The 21,567-nt window shown below is 32.9% G+C and overlaps 1 protein-coding gene across 1 annotated transcript; it reads left to right on the top strand.

Annotated features, from left to right (window-relative positions):
• Positions 1-16,617: 16,617 nt before the first annotated feature.
• LOC108482622 (uncharacterized) lies at positions 16,618-20,353 on the top strand. Its single transcript, XM_017785747.2, has 8 exons — positions 16,618-17,189; positions 17,289-17,462; positions 18,480-18,506; positions 18,583-18,745; positions 18,817-18,885; positions 19,051-19,158; positions 19,867-19,961; positions 20,116-20,353. The coding sequence occupies exons 1-8, from the start codon at positions 17,100-17,102 to the stop codon at positions 20,149-20,151; spliced, it is 762 nt and encodes a 253-aa protein (XP_017641236.1). The 5' UTR covers positions 16,618-17,099; the 3' UTR covers positions 20,152-20,353.
• The last annotated feature ends 1,214 nt before the right edge of the window (positions 20,354-21,567 follow it).

Below are 21,567 nucleotides of genomic sequence, written 5' to 3'. Positions count from 1 at the left end.
CTCCTTGTGCTTTTGATCATGGAATCGTTGACTTATATATTTCTTTTGAAACTTCGTCTGAAAGAATTTCCAGGTGACCCATTCTTTCAGAACCACAAATATCAATATATTCCACCATTGATACACGGTGTCTCTTAGTAAAGATACAACACATTTAATACATTCATCAATAGTACAAGACAATTCATTGAATACTCGAATCGTATTCTCGAGTAAGAATTTAGCTCTCTCAGCATCATTATAAGCAGTAACTCGAAACTCTTTAGCCCCATGCTTACGAATTTTATCTACTGGTAGCTTATTCCACCGTGTCGGATCTACAACTTAAGGAACAAGTTGAGGAATAGGTAAGGGTGGAGTTTGTTGAGTAGTCGAATTCGTTCGAACGAACTCCATGAACCATTCGCTCATCATTTGGAAAAAGGCTTGTTTAGCCTCTCCTTCGTGGCTACTCATTACAGGTCTAGAATTTGAAAGCCCTGGCCCTTGAGCGGGTGTAGGCACATTACTCTCTACATCATCGACTACAGCTTTTTCAGGATCCATTACTATACGAAAACACAATTTATGCTCTCAGAAATCATCACACTATCGCAAAGTATATATGGCATGTATAGCTAGACTCTCACACATGCTACATTTGTTCTAGAATCGACTAAACCATAGCTCTGATACCAATAAAATGTAACACCCCTAACCTGTATCCGTCGTTGGAGTAGGGTTACGAGGTATTACCGATCAATTCAGAATGCAAGGCATACATTCATCAACTGTAAAGCATTCATTCTCATAAATCATATAACACAATCACATTGTCCCTTATAAGGGCCTGCGAGGCCTTAAACATGCTTTAAAAGTGGTTTGGGACTAAATCGATATCATACAAAAATTTTGAAAACTTAGAAAAATTTTAAACATACAGGGGTCACATGCCTACGTGAACAGGCCGTGTGTCTCACGCGGCTCCAGACACACCCGTGTCTTAGACCGTGTGAAAACATGGCATACATACTAACTTCGATCACACGACCAACCACACACCCGTGTGTCCAGCCTATATGCCCTTCGAAGTGGCCACACATGCTCGTGTGCTAGGTCGTGTACTAGGACGTACCAAAACTGTAGGGTATACTGACTTATGCAACACGGCCAAGTCGCACGCCCGTGTGCTAAGCCGTGTGCCAATTAGGGGGTATATTGACTTGTACCATACGGCTGGTCACATGCCCGCATGTGAAATCGTGTGGAGCATACTGACTTTATTTTAATTTTAACATCAGGGGACACACGACCGTGTAACATGACCATGTGTCACACACAGCTGAGACACACACCCGTGTCTCTGCCTATGTGGACAAAAATAGTCCATTTGCAAAGCCAATTTGCCGCCCTTATTCATGCACACCTAAACAATCAAAATTGGACCATTTCATCATTCAATTAGGCAGCCAAAATCATCAACCAAATGCCCAATTCTTACCATATCCATTTCAATCAAATTCAATACTCAATTACCTATTCAAATACTTATCAACTCAACTTTCAAAATCATACTTCATCAAAGCATTTCTCAAGAATTATACACCATAAATCAATTTACCATGTTCATACCATACATGTCAAAATAAACCATTTCTATTAGCCAAACACACATCAACATTAACATCATTTACAAGCTAACTCTCATGGTTATAAACACAACCAAAAATACCACTCCTAACTTATACATGCCATATACCATATATACACAACTCAAAAGTACCAAATAGATGTCCGATGGTGCGATGATATTCCCGACGACTCCCGGATCCGAGCTAGCCTTGATTCACTATAAAACATAGAAAAATAATACAAAGTAAGCTTCATAGTTTAGTAAGCTCGTATGTGAATAACTTAATTCATTAAATAAATACAATTCAACCAATTATACATAACATCACCATATACACATTAACTACAAAACTCTTTCATGTCTCAAAACATGATCAAATATCATTTCATCGAACTTTCTCTATTTAATACTTGAATAGGTTCTGTACATACTTGTACCGCCTCGTACTAATCTCTTTCTCAACCACATCATTCTTTTACCCGTTGAACCATTTGAAATAAAAATTAGATACTTATGAGTCTCATATGATAAGTACCTATACCATGGCCCGTAGCCAAATCAAGGTAACTTATCCAAAGAACTATTTTTATTGCCCGAAGCCAAAACATTCGATATGCATGGCCTGAAGCCAAATCGGTATAACTCGCACCCAAAGTGCTAATATCATGGCTTGAAACCAACTCATCCGATATGCATGGCCCGAAGCCAAATCGGTATATTATCTTATAACATTTCACAAGTATCCAAATCTATTCCTATGGTTCAACCAGGATTTTTAGCTCATCGATTCCATCTTCGAATAATTCTGTAACGTCGTATTTACAATTCATACATTAATGACAATATCATAATCATAGTTTAGGCAATATCAAAGCATTTAACATACATTTATAATGAAATCATCACATAAGAACTTACCTCGGGTATGAAAATGGCGAAATGAGTCAATTACTCGATAATCTTGCCTTTCCCCCGATCTAATTTTTGGATTCCTCTTTTCTTGATTTAAATATATTCAAAATTAACTTCTTTAATCAATCTCTCATTCAATTTAGTCCAAAACATACATTTAGGCCTATTTGCACTTTAGCCCCTAAACTTTTACATTTAATCAATTTAGTCCCTATTTCACAAATACACAAAATTCACATAAATTCATTAACCAAGTTTGGTCGAATTACATATAGGTCCCTAAAAGCCTAAAACGTTCATTTATTTCACATTTCAACCACTCAATTTGCATATTTCACAAATTAATCCCTATTATGCAATTTCATCAAAAATCACTTTACAAAACATGAAAATCTATCATAAAAAATTCATATTTCATCTTCAACCATCAAAGAACACATAAACTCATCAATTGAAACTCTCAAAATCTTTAAAAATTTCAAAATTAAATGTATGAACTAGCTAGATTGAGCTGCAACGATTACAAAAACATAGAAATCATAAAAAAATCGAGCTCAAAACATACATAAATGCTTGAATTCTTCCTAGCCGAATGAAGAACCCTAGTTCCTCTTGTTCTTCTTTAAATTTTGGTTCAACAAGATGATAATGGATGAAGTGTGTGTTTTATTTTACTTATTTTAACATTATTTACAAATTACCATAATTAACCTTAAAAATATTCCATAATTACACCAAATGCCATGCCACTATCATCCACTATCATACTAATGGTCTATTTATCACTTAAAGACCTTAACTTTAAGGTTCTATAGATATTAAATACCTTTAGCTAATAGAGCGGCACTTTTGTATTTTACGCGATTTAGTTCTTTTTCTCAAATTGAGCAATTAAATGATAAAATTAGCTCAGGAAATTTTCACACATACATGCTATCATGCTGTAATCACTAAAAATAATATTAAAATAATTTTCTAACATTAGATTTGTGGTTCCAAAACCACTTTTCCAATTTAGCTAAAATCGGGTTGTTACACATAGAAAGCTTCGTACGGTGCCATTTTGATACTAGACTGATAACTATTATTGTAAGTGAATTCAACTAAAGGCAGATATTTTTCCCAGTTACCTTCAAATTCCAAAATACAACACCAAAGCATATCTTCCAAAATATGTATCACACGTTCAGATTGACCATCTATCTGGGGATGGAATGCAGTGCTGAAATGTAACTGTGTACCTAGAGCTTCTTGTAATTTACTCCAGAATCGAGATGTAAATTAAGGATCTCTATCTGAAATAATGGAGACAGGTACTCCATGCAATCTAAAAATCTTAGAGACATATAATTCAGCCAATCTATCGAAGGAAAAATCCATACATACCGGAATAAAGTGTGCAAACTTTGTCAATCGATCAATAATTATCCAAATGGCATTATTCTTCTTTGGAGATAGGGGTAATCCTGATACAAAATCCATGGTAATTCTTTCCCATTTCCATTCTGGTATTGCAATTGGCTGTAATAATCCTGAAGGCAACTAATGTTCAGCTTTTACTTACGAACATATCAAACATTTTAATACAAACTTAAAAATATCCCGTTTCGTTCCCGGCCACCAGTACATCTTTTTCAGATCATTGTACATTTTATTACTACCAGGATGAATAGACATGTTACCATTATGAGCTTCATTCAAAATCTTCTGTACTAGTTCTGAATTCTTCGGTACACATATTTTGCCTATGAATAACAAATACCCATAGTATCGATCTGAAATTCTAAATTAGAAGTCGATTCACACTGAATCCATTTTGCTTGTAACTTCCTATTATCGTTCTGAGCTTTAAAAATCTACTGCAAAAACGTTGGTCTAGCTTTTAACTCAGCTATGATTGAACCATCATCAGATAACATCAATCGAGTATTCATTGCTCGCAAAGCAAATAGGGATTTTCTACTCAGAGCAACTGCAACCACATTAGCTTTTCCCGGATGATAGTTAACAACCAAATCATAATCTTTCAATAACCCAAACCACCTGTGCCGTTTCAAATTCAAATCTTTCTGTGACATCAAATACTTCAAACTTTTATGATCAGTGAATATATGACATTTTTCATTAAAAAAATAATGTTGTCATATTTTCAATGCAAACACAATTGCTGCTAATTCAAGATCATGTATCGGGTAATTTCTTTCATGTGGTTTTAGCTATCTTGAAGCATAAGCTATTACTTTACCTTTTTGCATCAAAACACAGCATAATCTATTTAACGATGCATCACTATAAATTACAAATTCCATACCCGATTCAGGCTGAACTAACACAGGTGCTTTTGTCAATAAAGCTTTCAACCTATCAAAACTCTACTGACATTTATAACACCACTAAAATTTCACATCTTTCTGCAACAAATGAGTCATCGGAGAAGCTATTATTGAAAAACTTTTTATAGACCTCCGATAATATCCAGCAAGTCTAGGAAACTTCTAACTTCAGACACATTTTTCGGTGGCTTCCAATTAACAATAGTTGAAATTTTATTCGGATCCACCCTGATACCTTCAGTGGATACAATATGTCCAAGGAAACCAACTTCCCGTAGCCAGAATTCAAATTTACTGAATTTGGCATACAATTATTTTTCATGTAGTGTTTGCAGCACAATTTTCAAATGATTTGCATGTTCATTTTCATCTTATTAGTAAACCAAAATATCATTTATAAATACCACCAGAAACCTATCTAAATATGGTCTGAAAATTCTGTTCATCAGATCTATAAACACTGCAGGTGAATTTGTCAAACCAAACGGCATCACAAAAAACTCATGATGTACATACCTGGTTCTAATAGTTGTCTTTGGCACATTTGAGTCTTTTACCCGTAGCTGATAATAATAGGAACGGAGATCAATCTTTAAAAATACAGTAGCACCTTTCAGTTGGTCAAATATATCATCAATTTTAGGCAATGGCTACTTATTCTTTATTGTAACTTTGATGAGCTGTCTGTAACTAATGCACAGCCTCAAAGATCCCTCTTTCTTCTTTACAAACAGAACCGGTGTACCCCATGGTAAGAAACTAGGTTGAGCAAAACCTCTATCAATCAGTTCTTGCAATTGTGCTTTCAACTCATCCAATTCGGTAAGAGCCATTCTGTAGGGCGCTATAGATATTGGTGTTGTCCCTGGTACAAGATCTATAGAGAACTCCAGTTTTGTAACCTGTGGTAAATCAGGTAATTCCTGTAAGACCCCCACTCGTATCTAACTCCGGGATAGGGTTCGAGGCATTACCGGACTTAAACATTTACAAACATACAAAACCGGGTCACCAAATTTTGCCCAAAATTAAAAATTTTCAAACACATACATATCGTCCCTTATACAGGCCTTCGAAGCTTATAACATACATTGGGGTGGTTCGGGACTAAACCGAGAACTTTAAAAATCTTTGGGCAACTTAACCAATTTTCATGCTTTGGAAAGTCACACACCCGTGTGGGTTGGGCCGTGTGGTCGCACACGTCTATGTGGCTTGGGACACGCCCATGTCCTTAGCCTGTGTAACTCTCTATTTGTGACGTTAGCAACCGTTTAAGGGCACACGCCCAAGGCCCGAGGTCGTGTCCTCCATACAGCTGAGACACACGGCCGTGTCTCTACCCGTGTGGTCAAGACTTAGGCTAATTTTCAAGCCTTTTTGTCATCTTTACATGCACACACATACATGATTTCAATGGCATTCATCATTAGCTCGTTATTATGAATTAGTTCCACCTACTCATGATAAACTAGTCTAGCTACATCACAAGACATTAACACATATCATGGATAAATAGGCTTACAAGTCAAAATCATTATAAGCCATATCTCATGGCTATAATCAACAAATCAATATAAGCCAATACATTTTCCTAATCACAACAACATCCATCATAGAAAAACTAAGTCCCTATACATGCCACTCATATCAAAACATTTAACATACACATGTCAATACTCTACGGATAATGGCTCGATAGTGTGATGCTGCCTCCAATGATCCCCAACCTCGAGCTGACCTGAAAAAACTAAAAGAAATGGAAAGGAGGGAGTAAGCTTTATGCTTAGTAAGCTCGCATGAAAATAATAAACAACGCGATAACATGCTATTTTCATATTCTTTATATTTATTCAAATTCCAGCTAAGCTGTTTTCCCAAGTCATAGTCATTAAATTATTTATATCTAGATCTACAGAACTCCAAATTAAGATCTATTAATTTTTCCTGAAACTAGGCTCATATATATTATTACCATAAAATTTCTAGAATTTTTGGTCTAGTCAATAAGTATAGTTTATTATTCAAATTCTCCCTTGTTTCGCTATTTGACAGCTTAAACCTTTCTTCACTAAAATTTATTTATCTCATAGTATGAGACTGGATAATGTTCTCGTCTCTCTTTCCTGAAAGTAGACTCATTAAGAATTTTATTCATATGATTCATAACTCATAATTATTTTTTTATAATTTCTAGTGATTTTCCAAAATTAAGACAGGGGAGTCTAGAATCACTCCAACTCTATCTCACAAGAATTTAAATATCTCATAATACATAATTCTTTTACTTACACCATTTCCTTTATCAAAAACTAGACTCGATAAGATTTAATTTTATATTTTACTCAAATTCTAAATCAATTTCCACTATTTTTGGTGGATTTTCAAAGTAGAATCAATGCTGCTGTCCAAATCTGTTTTGGTACAATATAATGGTCACTGTCATAAGATCATTTCCAACTAATCATGAACTTACCATTTCATGGATCCCTTACTCATTTTTCAAAATAGAGCTCAATGAAAAAGTTATTATTTCTCATAGGCACACTTAGTCATACATTCCAAGTTAAGATAATTCCCTGTTAGGATAATTCCCTATCACATGCACTCAATCATCAAATTAGTCTCATGACAAAGCATCATAGATTAATCTTAGTTGAGCTCAATGATTCAAGAATTTCCATTCTCTTTTCTCATTTTGATCCCGTTGAATTTCTCGAGAATCTTGATGGATAGCCCATTTACCATCAAATCATACATGTGATCATTTTCAAGCACGCACTCCCGCGAACCTCGCATCTGATGGCAGGATTACCAGCCCAGGCTAAATCCCCCGAAATATAAACTCATAGAGTGATGTCGGGATTACCAGTCCAGGCTAAATCCCTTATAGTGACAAACACCCTCAATGAGCTCGGATCTGAATTACCAGTCCAGACTAAATTCAGACCCTAATCGGATTACCCGTACGGGCTAAATCCATAATGCACACATATTCTTCAGGAGGCTAAATCACTTTAGGAACACCCGTTCGGGCTAGATCCTTTCTATATTTGAGATCAACGGATTATCCATCCGGGCTAAACCCTTTTCTGCAACACATGCAGGATCTCAAGTCTCATGTAAGTCATGGTTTATCCATCGAACTTGCTTTTTACCTCAACCGGGACATTTGTTATTTTTTCATATTTATTACTAACACATTTCATGGATTTTCATGCCATGATTATATATAACCATCACACATTCATAAAACATGCATTTAGGCATATTAGAGGTTTACTTTGAGTTATTCGAACTTACTTGTCGAAATCTCGTCAGTTACAACTGTGTAGCAATTCATACAACCCATGTAATAGTAATTTAACATTCAATTCATGTAACAATAATTTGCCATTCAATTTCACATGACACAACAAGCATCACATTTTCCATAACATACACACCATCCATCAACTTCTCTTAAACATATTAAATCATACAATTTATGCCATATCAATAGAATATTACAATTCAAGCATGGTATTGCATTATTATTAACACACGAACTTACCTCGGATCCAGAAACGACAATTTACCATTTTAGTCATAACCTTATATTTTCCTGATTTAAGCCCGAATCTCGATTTCCTTGATCTGTAATATCACATTTAGCCTAATAATTAGTCACATTATTCACATGGGTCAAAAAATCATATTTTTACAAATTTACATTTTGACCCCTTAACTTTTACATATTTGTACTTTTGCCCCAATGCTCGTAAAATGATTTTTATTCAATTTCCTTACATTTTAAGCCTAGATGAATCATTTTCATAACTATGGCAGCCCCAATTTCCACTAAATCACCATTTTATGACCAATTTTACAACTTTTATAAAACGGTTCTTTCGGACCTTTTTTTATCGAAAACCACTTAGTAAAAGTCATTTATTTAACACCCAACACTCATTTTCTACCACTAGACATCAAAATACAAGCATGTTACTCATGGGTAAATTTTTAAACGTAAACCCTAACTCAAAATAATGGTAGAAATGAGTAGATCATGTTACCGGGATTTTAAAAACGTAAAGAACATTAAAAACGGGGCTCGGAATCACTTACAAATGAGCTTGGAAGCTTGAACCAAACCCTAGCCATGGCTTCCATGGGGGTTTCGGCTGGTACATGGAGAAGATGACCAAATTTTGGCTATTTTGACTTTTTAATTCTTTTAATTATTAGATTACCAAAATCCCCAAACTTAAAAATATTTTATTACACCCATTTCATGTCTATTTTTGTCCAACAATTAACCAATGGTCTGATTACTATTTAAGGACCTCCAATTTAAAAACTCATAACAATTAGACACCTCTAACATGTAGAACTCAACTTTTGCACTTTTTACAATTTAGTCCTTTTGACCAAATTGAGTGCCCAAACGTCGAACTTTTCGAACGAAATTTTCACGAAATCATTCGGTGAAATCGTAGACCATAAAAATATAATAAAAATAAAATTTTCCTCATCAGATTTATGGTCTTGAAACCACTGTTCTGACTAGGCCCAAAATCGGGATGTTACAATTCCTCCAGAAATACATCAGGAAATTCACATACAACCGGCACTGGCTGAATTTTTGACTCAGATACTTTAGTGTCCAACACATATACAAGATAAGCATCATAACCCTTTCTGACATAATTCTGTGCTGATATTGCTGAAATCACATTAGATAACCCATTTAATTTATTAGATTCAACATGGAGTAACTAACCACTCTGACATTTCAATAAAATATATTTCTATTTACAATTCACCACTGCATCATGTTGGGTTAACCAGTCCATTCCCAAAATCACATCAAATTCATCAAATGACAATAACATTAAATCAGTCGAAAAGCAATAATCCTTTACCATCAATGGACAGTTTTTACAGACTTTATCCACCATAACATACAGGCCCAGGGGGTTTGAAACTTTAACCACAAATTCAGTGAATTCAACAGGTAAATTTTTAACAGATACTAAATTTGTGCATATGTATTAATGTGTGGAATCAGGATCAATCAAAGTAGTAATATCAGTATCAAGTAGAGAAAATGTACCGATAATGACACCTGGTGCAGAGGCATCTTCTCTAGCATGAATAGCATATGTCCTTGCTGATGCTCGTGCCTCAGATTTAACTATTGTATCCCTTGTAGTACCTCGGCTACCACTGACATTCCCGGGATGACGGGGTAGTCTGCCTCTTGAAGCGGGATTACTCGGCTTTGAAATTTGATCAATATTTTTTTCAATTCTTTTCGAGAAATCCTTGAGAAAATGATCAAGAGAACCACATCGGTAACATGCTCCACTTCTCAAACGACATTCCCTAAAATGAAATTTGTTGCAAAATTTACATTTCAATTTAGGATTACCGGCACTACCTAAACTGGTTACAAATGGAGATGAGGATCTTGGGTTAGAGCATTGAGAGCCTCGATCTTTTCCAAAATATCCCACTGATGTTGTAAAACAATCATAATACTTCTTTGATTTCTTAGAAGCAAATGATTATGACTTGCTCATAATTCTTTTACCAGAAATCCGAGCTTTTCTTTCAGCTTGTTTCCTTTCTTTACTTAATTCTTCAGCTTTATGTGCTCGATCGGCTAACACCACAGATTCCCTTAATTCAAGAATTCCAATCAATAGCTTAATGTCTTCATTTAAGCCCGCTTCAAAATGTTTGCACATATCAACCTCGGTTGGAACCCACGCTCAAGCATATTTACTCAATCGAACAAATTCTCTCTCATACTCAGACATAGTCATGTTTCCCTATTTGAGTTTTAAAAATTCTTTCTTTTTCTAATCCAGAAATCTTTGACTAACATACTTCTTTTTTAATTCAGTCTGGAAGAATTCCCATGTAATATTTTCTCTCGGTACCATAGAAGTTATAGTATTCCACCAATGATAAGCTGTGTCTTTTAGTAAAGATTCTGCACAGTTCAAATATTCAGCTGGTGTGCAAGATAATTCATCTAAAACCTGGATGGTATTTTCCAACCAAAACTCAGCCCTTTTTGGATCATCATCTGCAGTAGCTCTAAATTCCTCTGCCCCACACTTACGAATTTTATCAACCGGAGTCTTACCAGTTCTAACAGGTTTAGCACCTTGTGGCATCTCAAGAACCGGTTGAGGAGCAGGTGGGGAAGGTTGTTGAACAACGTGATTTGTTTTTATATATTGAGTGAACCATTCATTCATCATTTGAAAGAAGGATTGTTTTGCCTCCTCACTTCGGGCCTTAGATATTGGCCTTTCACTACTAGATGCAGCTCTTTGAAGTGAAGCTGAAGCATTGCTCTTAGCTTCCTCGGATTCAGCTCTTGCTTGGTTGGATAACATTACCATATGAAAAACACATTTAAAATGGTTAGGAGATATCACACTATCACAAATTATATAATGGCATGTATAGCTAAACTCATACTTATTATGTTCAATCTGAGAATCGACTAAACTGTAACTTTAATACCAATAAATGTAACACCCCTAACCCATATCTGTTGCCGAAATAGAGTTACAGAGCATTATTAAAGTTTTCAAAATATTTACAGATAATTCATGGCATTTATTATTCATTTCCCTAGATTATTCATAATGTCCCTTAAATGGACCCTCGAGGCCTAATATGAGTATTAGAATCAAGCATGGACTAAATCGGGAAGTTAGAGAATTTTTAGCAAAATTTCTAAAATTTTCCTAGATGCAGGGCACATACGACCGTGTGGTCCAAGGGACATACCTGTGTGACCGTAGGATATCCCCGTGCTACGGCCCGTGTTAGAAACCATGTAGCTCTTTAACTTGTGCCACACGGCCAGCCATACGCTCGTGTGTTTACCCGTATGGACAAAATACAGCCATTTCCTAGCTTTATTTCTCACCCAAATTTGCCAATAACCTACACCAAAATTTACAAGTATATAACAGCCAATTCAGGCATTATAACCAAACTAATTTTAACATCTAACATGGTATATCATTACATGCATACATATTTATAATTTTATCTTTATTAAGTATATTCATTTAGCATAACTCAATCAATCCATAATATATACTCATGATATTGCCATAAAATAACCTTATTAGATATACCAAAACATAACCATTACTAGCTATTCCAATGGCTAGATTACAAACAACATTTATAAGCCAAATATGGCCAAGTTACCTATACATGCCATTATACCAAAATAAGTTTACTATTTATACAAAAACAAGTTAGTGGATAGTGTGATGATGTTCCAACCGATCTCCAACCTTCGCGACCTTCCGAGCACTATAAAATAGGGAAAATAAAACCTAGTAAGAATTATATGCTTAGTAAGTTTGTATAACAGTAATTAAACTTACCAATATCATTTATTAAAATTAAGCATACAGTAATATGTTTTTCCATCAACTTGGCAAATTGCCTAAACACATACACTTAATGAAACAAGTTAGTTACATAAGTCTCATGTATATCAAAAAAGCATAGATGAATACTTAAATAGTACACTCAAGGTGTACATAACTATAAACCGTCAATTCTTATTCAGGGGGCATACTCTCGAGCCACATGTCAGGATGCTCAAACGAGCCATGTAATCATGTAACAGGACACTTATCCGAGCTAATCAGGAAACTCATAAGAGTTTTTACTCAGGAAGTTCATAGAGCCTTTCAGATATCTCTAAAGAGATAATATCAGGGAGCTGCGGATAAGGTGACAGAGAGTTTAAGTGATCTTAATAGGACGCTTATGAAGAGCTGTGTTTGTGTCCACATTATATGCAGGATCACAACCAATCGTATGTCAGGATGCTCACAAAGAGCTACGGTAGTGCGCAACACATGCTAAAGCACTACTGATCAGGATGCTCGCAAGAACTATATAACAGAATGCTCGAGAGGCTATATTGGGATTACTCGTCTGAGCTAAATCCCATCTGCAACATATGTAGATCCACATTTATGTACAGGAAATCATACATATCCATCGATTTTCTTTGTTCCAACGGAACTTAACATTTTAAATACATTTCCAATCATGAAATCATTTCATGTATTTATAACATTCCATAAATCACTTAACATATATCATATTCAACAATCAATTTAACATGTTAATATGCATAAATAAATTACACGAACTTACCTCGATAATAATTCGTACAAGAAAATTTACTAATCCGAAACTTTATCTTTTCCTCGATCTAGCTTTGAATTTGTGTTATCTGGATTTATATAAATGAATTTAATCATCAATTTCTCACATTTCATATTCTATTGAACTCAATTTACATCCTAGGCAAAATTACCATTTTGCCCCTAAACTTTCCATAAATTCCAATTTCGTCCCTAAGCTCGGAATATGAAATTCATGCAATTTAGTCCTTATTTCAAGCCTAACCAAAATTTCAATATAAAATTTATTGCACATGTATTCTATAAAATTCAGAATTTTCTTCAATTTTCACAACTTTACAATTTTGTTCCTAAATCACAATTTCATCAAAATTCACTTTGTGAAAGTTGTTTATCTATCAAAAACCTTTCATTTTCTACCATAAATTTCAAATTTTCAGCATATTCATCCATGGCATAACTTCTATACTTTGATAAATTTTCAAATTAATCCCCCAAATAGATGAAATAGACTATCCCGATTTCAAAAATATAAAAATTACTAAAAATGAGGCTTGAATACTTACCCAATTATGCCAAGAAATCTTGTTTTCTCTTTCTTAGGATTTCCATGATGGAATATTTTGGGAAGAAGATGATATAAAATGATTTTTATTTCTTATTAATTATTTATCATCCATTAATTTTTTTCTTTTCCAATCTAGTCCTTACCCTTTTTTAATTTTTCCATGGATGAATCATCAAAAATATCTACTACCTTTTCTTTAATGATTTAATTACCATATAAGGACCTCAAGTTTTGAATTCCATAGCTATTTGATCATTCTAGCTACTAAAGTCTAACTTTTGCATTTTATGCAATTTGTTCCTACGTAATTAAACACAAAATCAATAAAATTTTCTTATCAAAATTTTCTTATGAAATTTCTATCAAAATACTAACCATGCAAAAATATAAAAATAAATTTTCTTTCTAGCTTGTATTTGTGGTCACGAAACCACTGTTCCGATTTTATTGAAAATGGGCTGTTACATTCTCAGTGTCACAGATTTCACCGTCGTAGTAAATAACAACACTAATATGTCCACTCATTTTCAACCAAATTATCTTTCGAAAGAAATTCAAAACAAAAAGACATTATGCAAAAATATAATGATTCGTATAAATATTAATACGATAAATCAACTTATACCTTCTCAACTTCTTCAATTTTTATTCTTCTAAACTTCTTGAATTTCTTTTGGTGTAACTTATGCAACAAGAGAATGAAATTTGGGTCATTTATAGCCTAAGGGATGGTGGGATGCACTGTCACCAGCACTACTGAAAAGAGCATCCAATTGAGAGTTTTTTCAATACTTTTGCTGATAATGCATCTTGCTTGAAGCGTTTTTCAACCCCAACTATCAAATTTCCCGGGAAATCCAGGATATTTTTTAGAGCCATCTTCTCAAAATTATTTTTTCAGAATCAACAGTACAAAAAAAAAGCGTCCAGTTGGAAGCTTTTTCTATACTATTACTGACTGTACAAAAAAACAAAATACATCTCGTCAAAATAATTTTTTTAGAACACATCACGTCAAATTTATTTTTTTTCATATCCCATCTTGTCAAATTTATTTATTCCAGAACAATACTTAGCAATTAAAAAAATAAACACTAAAGCCCTAGACCATAGACCTTAATTTATTTTCTCTTAAACCCTAAAACAAACCATAAACCCTAATTTTTCTTAAACCCTAAACTAACCCTAAACCTAAGCCCTAATATGCAAATAACCCAAAAACCCTAATCAAACATGGAGAAAAACGTGTCTTTGTCAGTTCTCTTTACTAAAGCGTGTCCACGTCAGCGCGCTTTTCTATGTTTTTCCCTGAAAATGCGTCCACGTCAGCACGTTTTAGTGTATTCGGTCCATTTGCAGTAAATATTTTTTGGAGTGGCCCATTTCTGTAAATAATTTAAGAAATGGGCCTTTTCTGGCACTATCCCAAGATTAAATGTTTAAAAATTAAGGAAAAATAAAATAGTATTTAATAATATTTTATACTTAATTTAATAATTTAATAATATTTGATACTTAATTTTAAGTAATATATTAAACATATTTTATAATTTATATTTTCAATACTTAATTTTAACTTTTTTTTAATTTATGAAACAATACCTTAATTAATTTCAAGTTTAAAAATTTATGAGTAATTTAAAACAATGAATAAAGAAACATCAGTAGTATGAGGTGGAGTCGATAATAGGAAACTTGATTATTATTAAGTTTTGAGCACAAGTTTTATGAATAAAACAAAAATTAGAAGAATTTCTTATTGAATATGGAAAACGTTACAAGTTAGGTCAGCCGCCTATCCATCCTTGTGTCAACATGTTACAATAGCCGCGAGTTGAGAAATTTTTTTAATGGAGGATTGCATTATAAATATTTAAGAAGTTAAAATGTAAGTTTTTATGATTCCATATTTTTATTTTTATTTTTGAGGAGTTATTATATTATTAATTTATAATCTTATCATTTATAAAAAATTAAATTACAATTTTTTTTTTAATTTCTAAGACTAAAGCCTTGCTTACCTCTTGTATTAAAATGCTACCCATTTAATATTTTGTTTAATACCTTGGCTTACAATTAGAAACTTCCAAAAAAAACTTGAGTGTTATGTGGCGACGAGGCACGCCACGCTTGCTATCCGACGAGATCGTCGTACGAGTATCATCGCGAGGGAGAATGATTTGTCATATATGGCTGCTGGGTAAGTGAGGTGTTATTTCTTTTATTAAATAGTATAGGACACGCCACGCTTAAAGAGTATAAGGGGATGAATGAATCACAATTTTTCTTTTTGCCTTTAATTTATTAATTTTCATGTAATATATGTTTCAAATCCATTTATTCGTTTGATTTCGACCATTCTTATCGTATAAAAATTTTTAATATTTTGGTCATATAATTTTTTAACACAATATTTAAAATTATCTATAATTCTTTCCTAACTTATAAATAATATACATGTTAATTGACTAAGATAATTAAATTTAATAAATTAAAGTAGATAAATCAAAAGCGAATAACTTTTTTATTTATATTTCGTGACCTATAAATTAATTTTTTAAGAACCATGCATTTAAAATTAATTTTAAAATAATGACTACAAACAAAATAATTTTTAAAAAATCTACAATTTAAAATCTTTGAAGAAGATTTTTTAATGAATCAAAAATCAAAACCTGCAACAAAATCATGTATTGCCAAAAAAAAAAAAGCTTTTGTAATTCAATTCTTTAAAATTGATTGTAACTTAATTCAGTCTTATTGTAACAATTAAAAAAAACTCGAATGTATTTAAATATGTATTTTAATTTGTTGAAAGTCAATAATAATTTTAAATTTTATGCGTGATATATAATTTTATGCATAAATTTTAAAAAACTCAAATTAAATTAAAAACTTGAAAAAATAAGAATTTATTATTATAAATATCATTTTCCTAAAAGAAATATTTTGATTTATTTATAATATTGTTTTATAACGTCATATATTACGCCTTGTCTAAATGGCAAAAGTAATCCTGCCAAAAAAGGGAGACACAAAATTAAATAGGGAATGTTCGCGCGAACACAGAGCTCGCGATGAGACGCGAGTTTAGTCAACCTTCCCTTGCTTAATATAAACGGGGGAAGCTGCCAGTGGCCACTTTATCCTCATAAATCTCAGATCATCACTTTCTTTTTGTTAGCCTTTAGACTTGAGAAAGGTTTATCATTATCTATTGAGCTATCTCCCCTGTTCTATTTTTTTTCTTCCTTTTGTTCGTATCTCCCCTGTTCTTCAGTTTTGCTCTTTATCTAAAAGCGTCGACTTCGAGTCAATTATCAAGTTTTCGAAAGATTCAGGCAAATCAAATGGTTTGGAACCGAAAATAGTTGATAGTAGAAAATTGTGGGTAATCAAATCGAGATGCAGCTAAAGTTTTACAACAGAAAACAAGTCAAAAATTTAGTGAAGGTTAGAAGAAAATAGTGATATATTACTGAAGCTCATTAATGGAGGGTAAAGGTACCAAATCGGAGAAAACCCGAGCTCAAAAGGATGCTCATAACGCCCGTTGCGTACAGTACAGGCAGAAAATTAAAGTACAGTGATTAACCCGTCATCAAATTTCTTTCTTTCCTTTTTTCCCATTGTTTATTTATGTCTTTAATTAATTAATGAGTGTTTATTTATAATTGAAGAGGAGGCTCGAGGAGCTTGAACAGGTGAAGACCAAGTACTATGAAATGCTCCCAATCTTCAAGCAGATGCAAACCGAAAACCAGCAGATGAAAATGGAGTTGAAGCAAAACGAGTCTATAATTCAATATATGCAAAATTGTATTCAACAGTTTAAGACTACACTTGAGGCACAGGTTCAGCTCTCTCTCTTAGATTATTATCGTTGCATTAGAACAATAATTAGCTTAAACAATAATAAATTAGTTGGTCAGTAGGTCAATATATGTCAGGGTTGGCCTGAATACATACATATATGATCCTTACAATTAATAGTATCTTGGAACATGGGAAACCTTGAAGTCTCCTACTAATAGGAAGACTTGTGCTGATTCCTAAGCATAGTCTAACAATACCCATTTTTGTTTATAAGATAATTGTGTTTTTCAGACAGCAAACGAGGCATTGATGAGGCAAATCCCCATTCGATGGGAAGATGATGTACGGAGATTTGTATTTTATAAACAATTTTCCCATTAAAAAAATTGCTTATATATTTTTATCTGTGAGGTAGTTGATCGATCCCTAACAATTAAAAGTACTGTCCTCTGAAAATTTTCTCTCTCATAGTATATCGAAAGCCAGTGTGCAGTTAGCAATCACTTGGTGGGGGGTTTTATTTCTATTACTATGCTGAGAGTCAGCATATAGGAAGTGATTGTCCAATGAGTAGGGACAAAAGCAAGGGGGCAAACAGCGGCATTGCCCGCCCCCTCTTTTAAAAGGTAGATTTTCTATTTAGCTCCTTTAATTTTTATAAAATTATATGTTAGTATAATAGTTAAATTGGACTTTGGGCCTCTAATAATTTATGATTCATTTCTAGCTCTTTAAAGTGATTTTTTTGTTTCATCTTTGTCGATGGGCTTAGTTCACTTAATCAAAAACACCTTAGTTGGTTATAGCTACAAGATTAAAAGAGATGTTAATATTGTGTTTGAAAATAATTATGGAGCTACTTAAACGTGGAAGACTCAAACCTCCAACTTGAGACCTATAGCCCAAATACTTGCAACCATTGTACTACTTGAATTACATAGTTCAAACAAATCTATATCTATTAGGAATTTTGCATGGCACTCAAATTTTGGTTTAATCTATCTATCATTTATTCAAAAAGTGGATATGAATAATACGTTTCCCTTCCATTGCAGGGGCAAAGCTATACTTCTTTTGATGAGGTATGCCAGTTATGTTGTGTATAATTTTTTAGTCTCCCATCTTCTATTGAGTGATGAACTTAACTCTTCATTCCAGTCCATAGGATGGTTTCTGTCTCAAACCAATGTGCAACATGGTCTAGTTTCACCAACTTCTGGAATTGTTGTACAAGATGTTAATGAATTATTGGGATTGGGAGTGAGTGGGGCAACCAACTTTCAAGCTTCCATGGACAATTTGTATCAGCAAATGGGTTTTGGTAATTTATATAAGCCACACCTTTACTAAATTGCTTGGTGTTGTATTAATAGGCTTTTGACATGTTTGCAGGCCAGTACTATAACAACACTGCTGCCTCTATTGCTGCTGGCCCTTCGTCTGTTGCCCCAAATAGTCAAGGTAATAAAGCAGGTTTCTGCATTCATCATCTTATATTTTGGTTTTTCTTGTTTATGTCTTGCTTTTTTATTCTCCCCAAAATTTGGGAAAGAATTTGCATTTTCTTTTGGTGTTAAATATGCTGGTGAATTTCAAGGTCTTTCATTTAATTGTCTGTTAATTTAGGGGTTGAGATTAATTCTGCTGCTGGATTCCTTGGTACAAATCATGATTTGCCCGAGTTTGATGTTACGAACAATCACAATAACCTTTTCAACTATGAGCTTGGTGCCGGTAATAGATTTTTTTTTTTTGCATTTGTCATATTGGTTTCTATCTTGTTTATTTTATTTTCTTTAATTCCCTCCTCCATTTGGGATAGAAAGGTTAAATTTTGCTATTAGTTTACATACTTTGTAAAAGTTACAAATGTAGTCTTTGTACTTTAATTCGGTTGTACTTTTAAAATTTTAAAATTTTAATTCTCACCAAGCTATGACTATTAAATTCATTAAGTTAAGTTTTAATATTTAAAAAAATGATCGACAAACATATTATCATATATATGATATCATGTCATTTTGTTATTTTTACATATTGAAAATTCAATTAATAGGTTAGCAATTGTTACTTGAGTCCAAACTACAATTTTAAAATTCAAAAGTATAGGAACTTAAAATGATTCAATTAGAGAATATAGACTAAATCTATAATTTTACGCATAGCACATGATTAGTAATTGAATTTAAACAAAGAGATTTAATTAATACTGTTTAGGTTAGGACTAAAATTTCAAATTTCAAAAACTAAAAAGAATGGAAACTAAAATTGATCAAATTAAAATAAAGATATTAAATTCACAACTTTCATAAAGTACAAAAACTAATAACAGAATTTAACTGAAAATTTATCATGGGGCTAACGAAAATTGCTTTTTTTTTTTTAGTTGGAATTACCATCGAATTAATCATCCTGTTCTTAATTTTTGGATTTATAATTTAGGAATTGTGCCTGATTCTTCTGTTGGCTCCTCCTTGGGAGCAGCAAATCCTGAAGTGGAGAATGATGGTAATCCTCCTCCTCATACCCTGTTTCAGGTGATAAATCAAGTTTTTGCATTTATCATATTGGTTCATCTTGTTTATTTCTTAAGAATTTTACAATTTCTTTTTTATGGTGCAATCTCTTCCCTTTTGGCTTTCTAAATCTATTCATGATTAAATTTTGTTGTTTGTGAAAATCCATCCACAGGGTCACTTTGGAAATGATCTCCACAAGACTCCATAACTCAAGTTAAACATTAATTAGCCATTTATGTCGTGCCCCAGTCTTCTATTTATTTCTTGTCATTGTGAGAATGTTTTGTTTTCCCCATTGGTTGCCATTGGTTGCTGCAACTTTGTATGTTGAATGCGTGTTTTGATTTATCTCGTGAGAGAAGCTAAACTATTCAATAAGCAATTTACCGTACAGCGTGCTTATGTTTAAACTTGTGTTTCCCCTACTTTATTTCAACCTTGCTTCTATCTCTTCAATGCTTGATTAAGTGAATGGGTGATTATGTTGTTCTCGTTTGTAATAATGGGTTTCCACTTAGAACAAATGCCGTTGAATATCCAACACAGATCTTGTAACATATGTTATATGTTAATAAAAAAAGTATTCTTAAATTCATAAAATCATACAAAGTTGCAAGAAAAACATTCAAAATTTGAACTTATAAATTACGGTGAAAAATAGTATTAAAAAAAATAAAAAGTAGAATATCATCATACTTTTTTATGTAGAAACTAGTAGCTATTCCTTTTTTCTTTTTGAGTTTTAGGTTTTAAATAATGTGTTGTTTATATTTAGGTTTGAATTTTAGAGAGTGTAAATTTAAGAATCGATAAAACAAGACATTCATTTAATAAGCATCGGTTCTTTACAAGTGACAACCAGCTGACGAGCAACAAAAAAAATAAAACATAAAAGCCTGGTTTGTAAACATCACCACCAGCTACTAGTAAAAGAACCAAAAAAAAAAAAACCAAAACTAGAAAAGGCCAAGCAAACATGGAGTAAAAAGTCAAAGAAAAACCTATTTAATCGAACCGAATCAAACCAATTTGGTCAAATTACAGGGCTTGATTCAGTCAATTAAGTTAGTTTTAATAGTTAACTGTAACATATGATATACTATTATATAATATAATAACATATTATATAATTATTACTAAAATTATTGATGCATATATACATAACTATTAATATATTATAGATTATAGTAAAAATATAACATTACATGATATTATAATGTTTAATGCATGTATAAACTTTTAATATGTTATATTTTATATGATATGATAGAACATTACATAATATAATAATAAATAATACATATATAATAGTTAAATATGTTATGTATTACTAAAAATATATAGTTAGTGTTATGTAATGAAAGTTTCCTATGGAGACTTTGTGATTGGCTCCAATCTTACTCAACTGAACAAAAACCTTGGTCGTTCAACCAAGAAAGTCTGTTAGCGGCCAACGAATCCGCTTGATTTGGAAGATCCGATTGTTGATGAGAATGGGGTGAAATTGGATGGTTTGAAGGGCGAGAAAATGTCCTAGAAAGATAAACTTGTAGGGACTAGTTCTTAGGAGACAGGAGCAACCCAAGAGGAGGAATTTAAACTTATTGATAAAGATGTGACAGTG

Source organism: Gossypium arboreum, chromosome 1, assembly GCF_025698485.1.
Source record: "Gossypium arboreum isolate Shixiya-1 chromosome 1, ASM2569848v2, whole genome shotgun sequence".
Taxonomy (NCBI): Eukaryota; Viridiplantae; Streptophyta; class Magnoliopsida; order Malvales; family Malvaceae; genus Gossypium; species Gossypium arboreum.
This window is presented reverse-complemented; position numbering and strand designations above follow the sequence as displayed.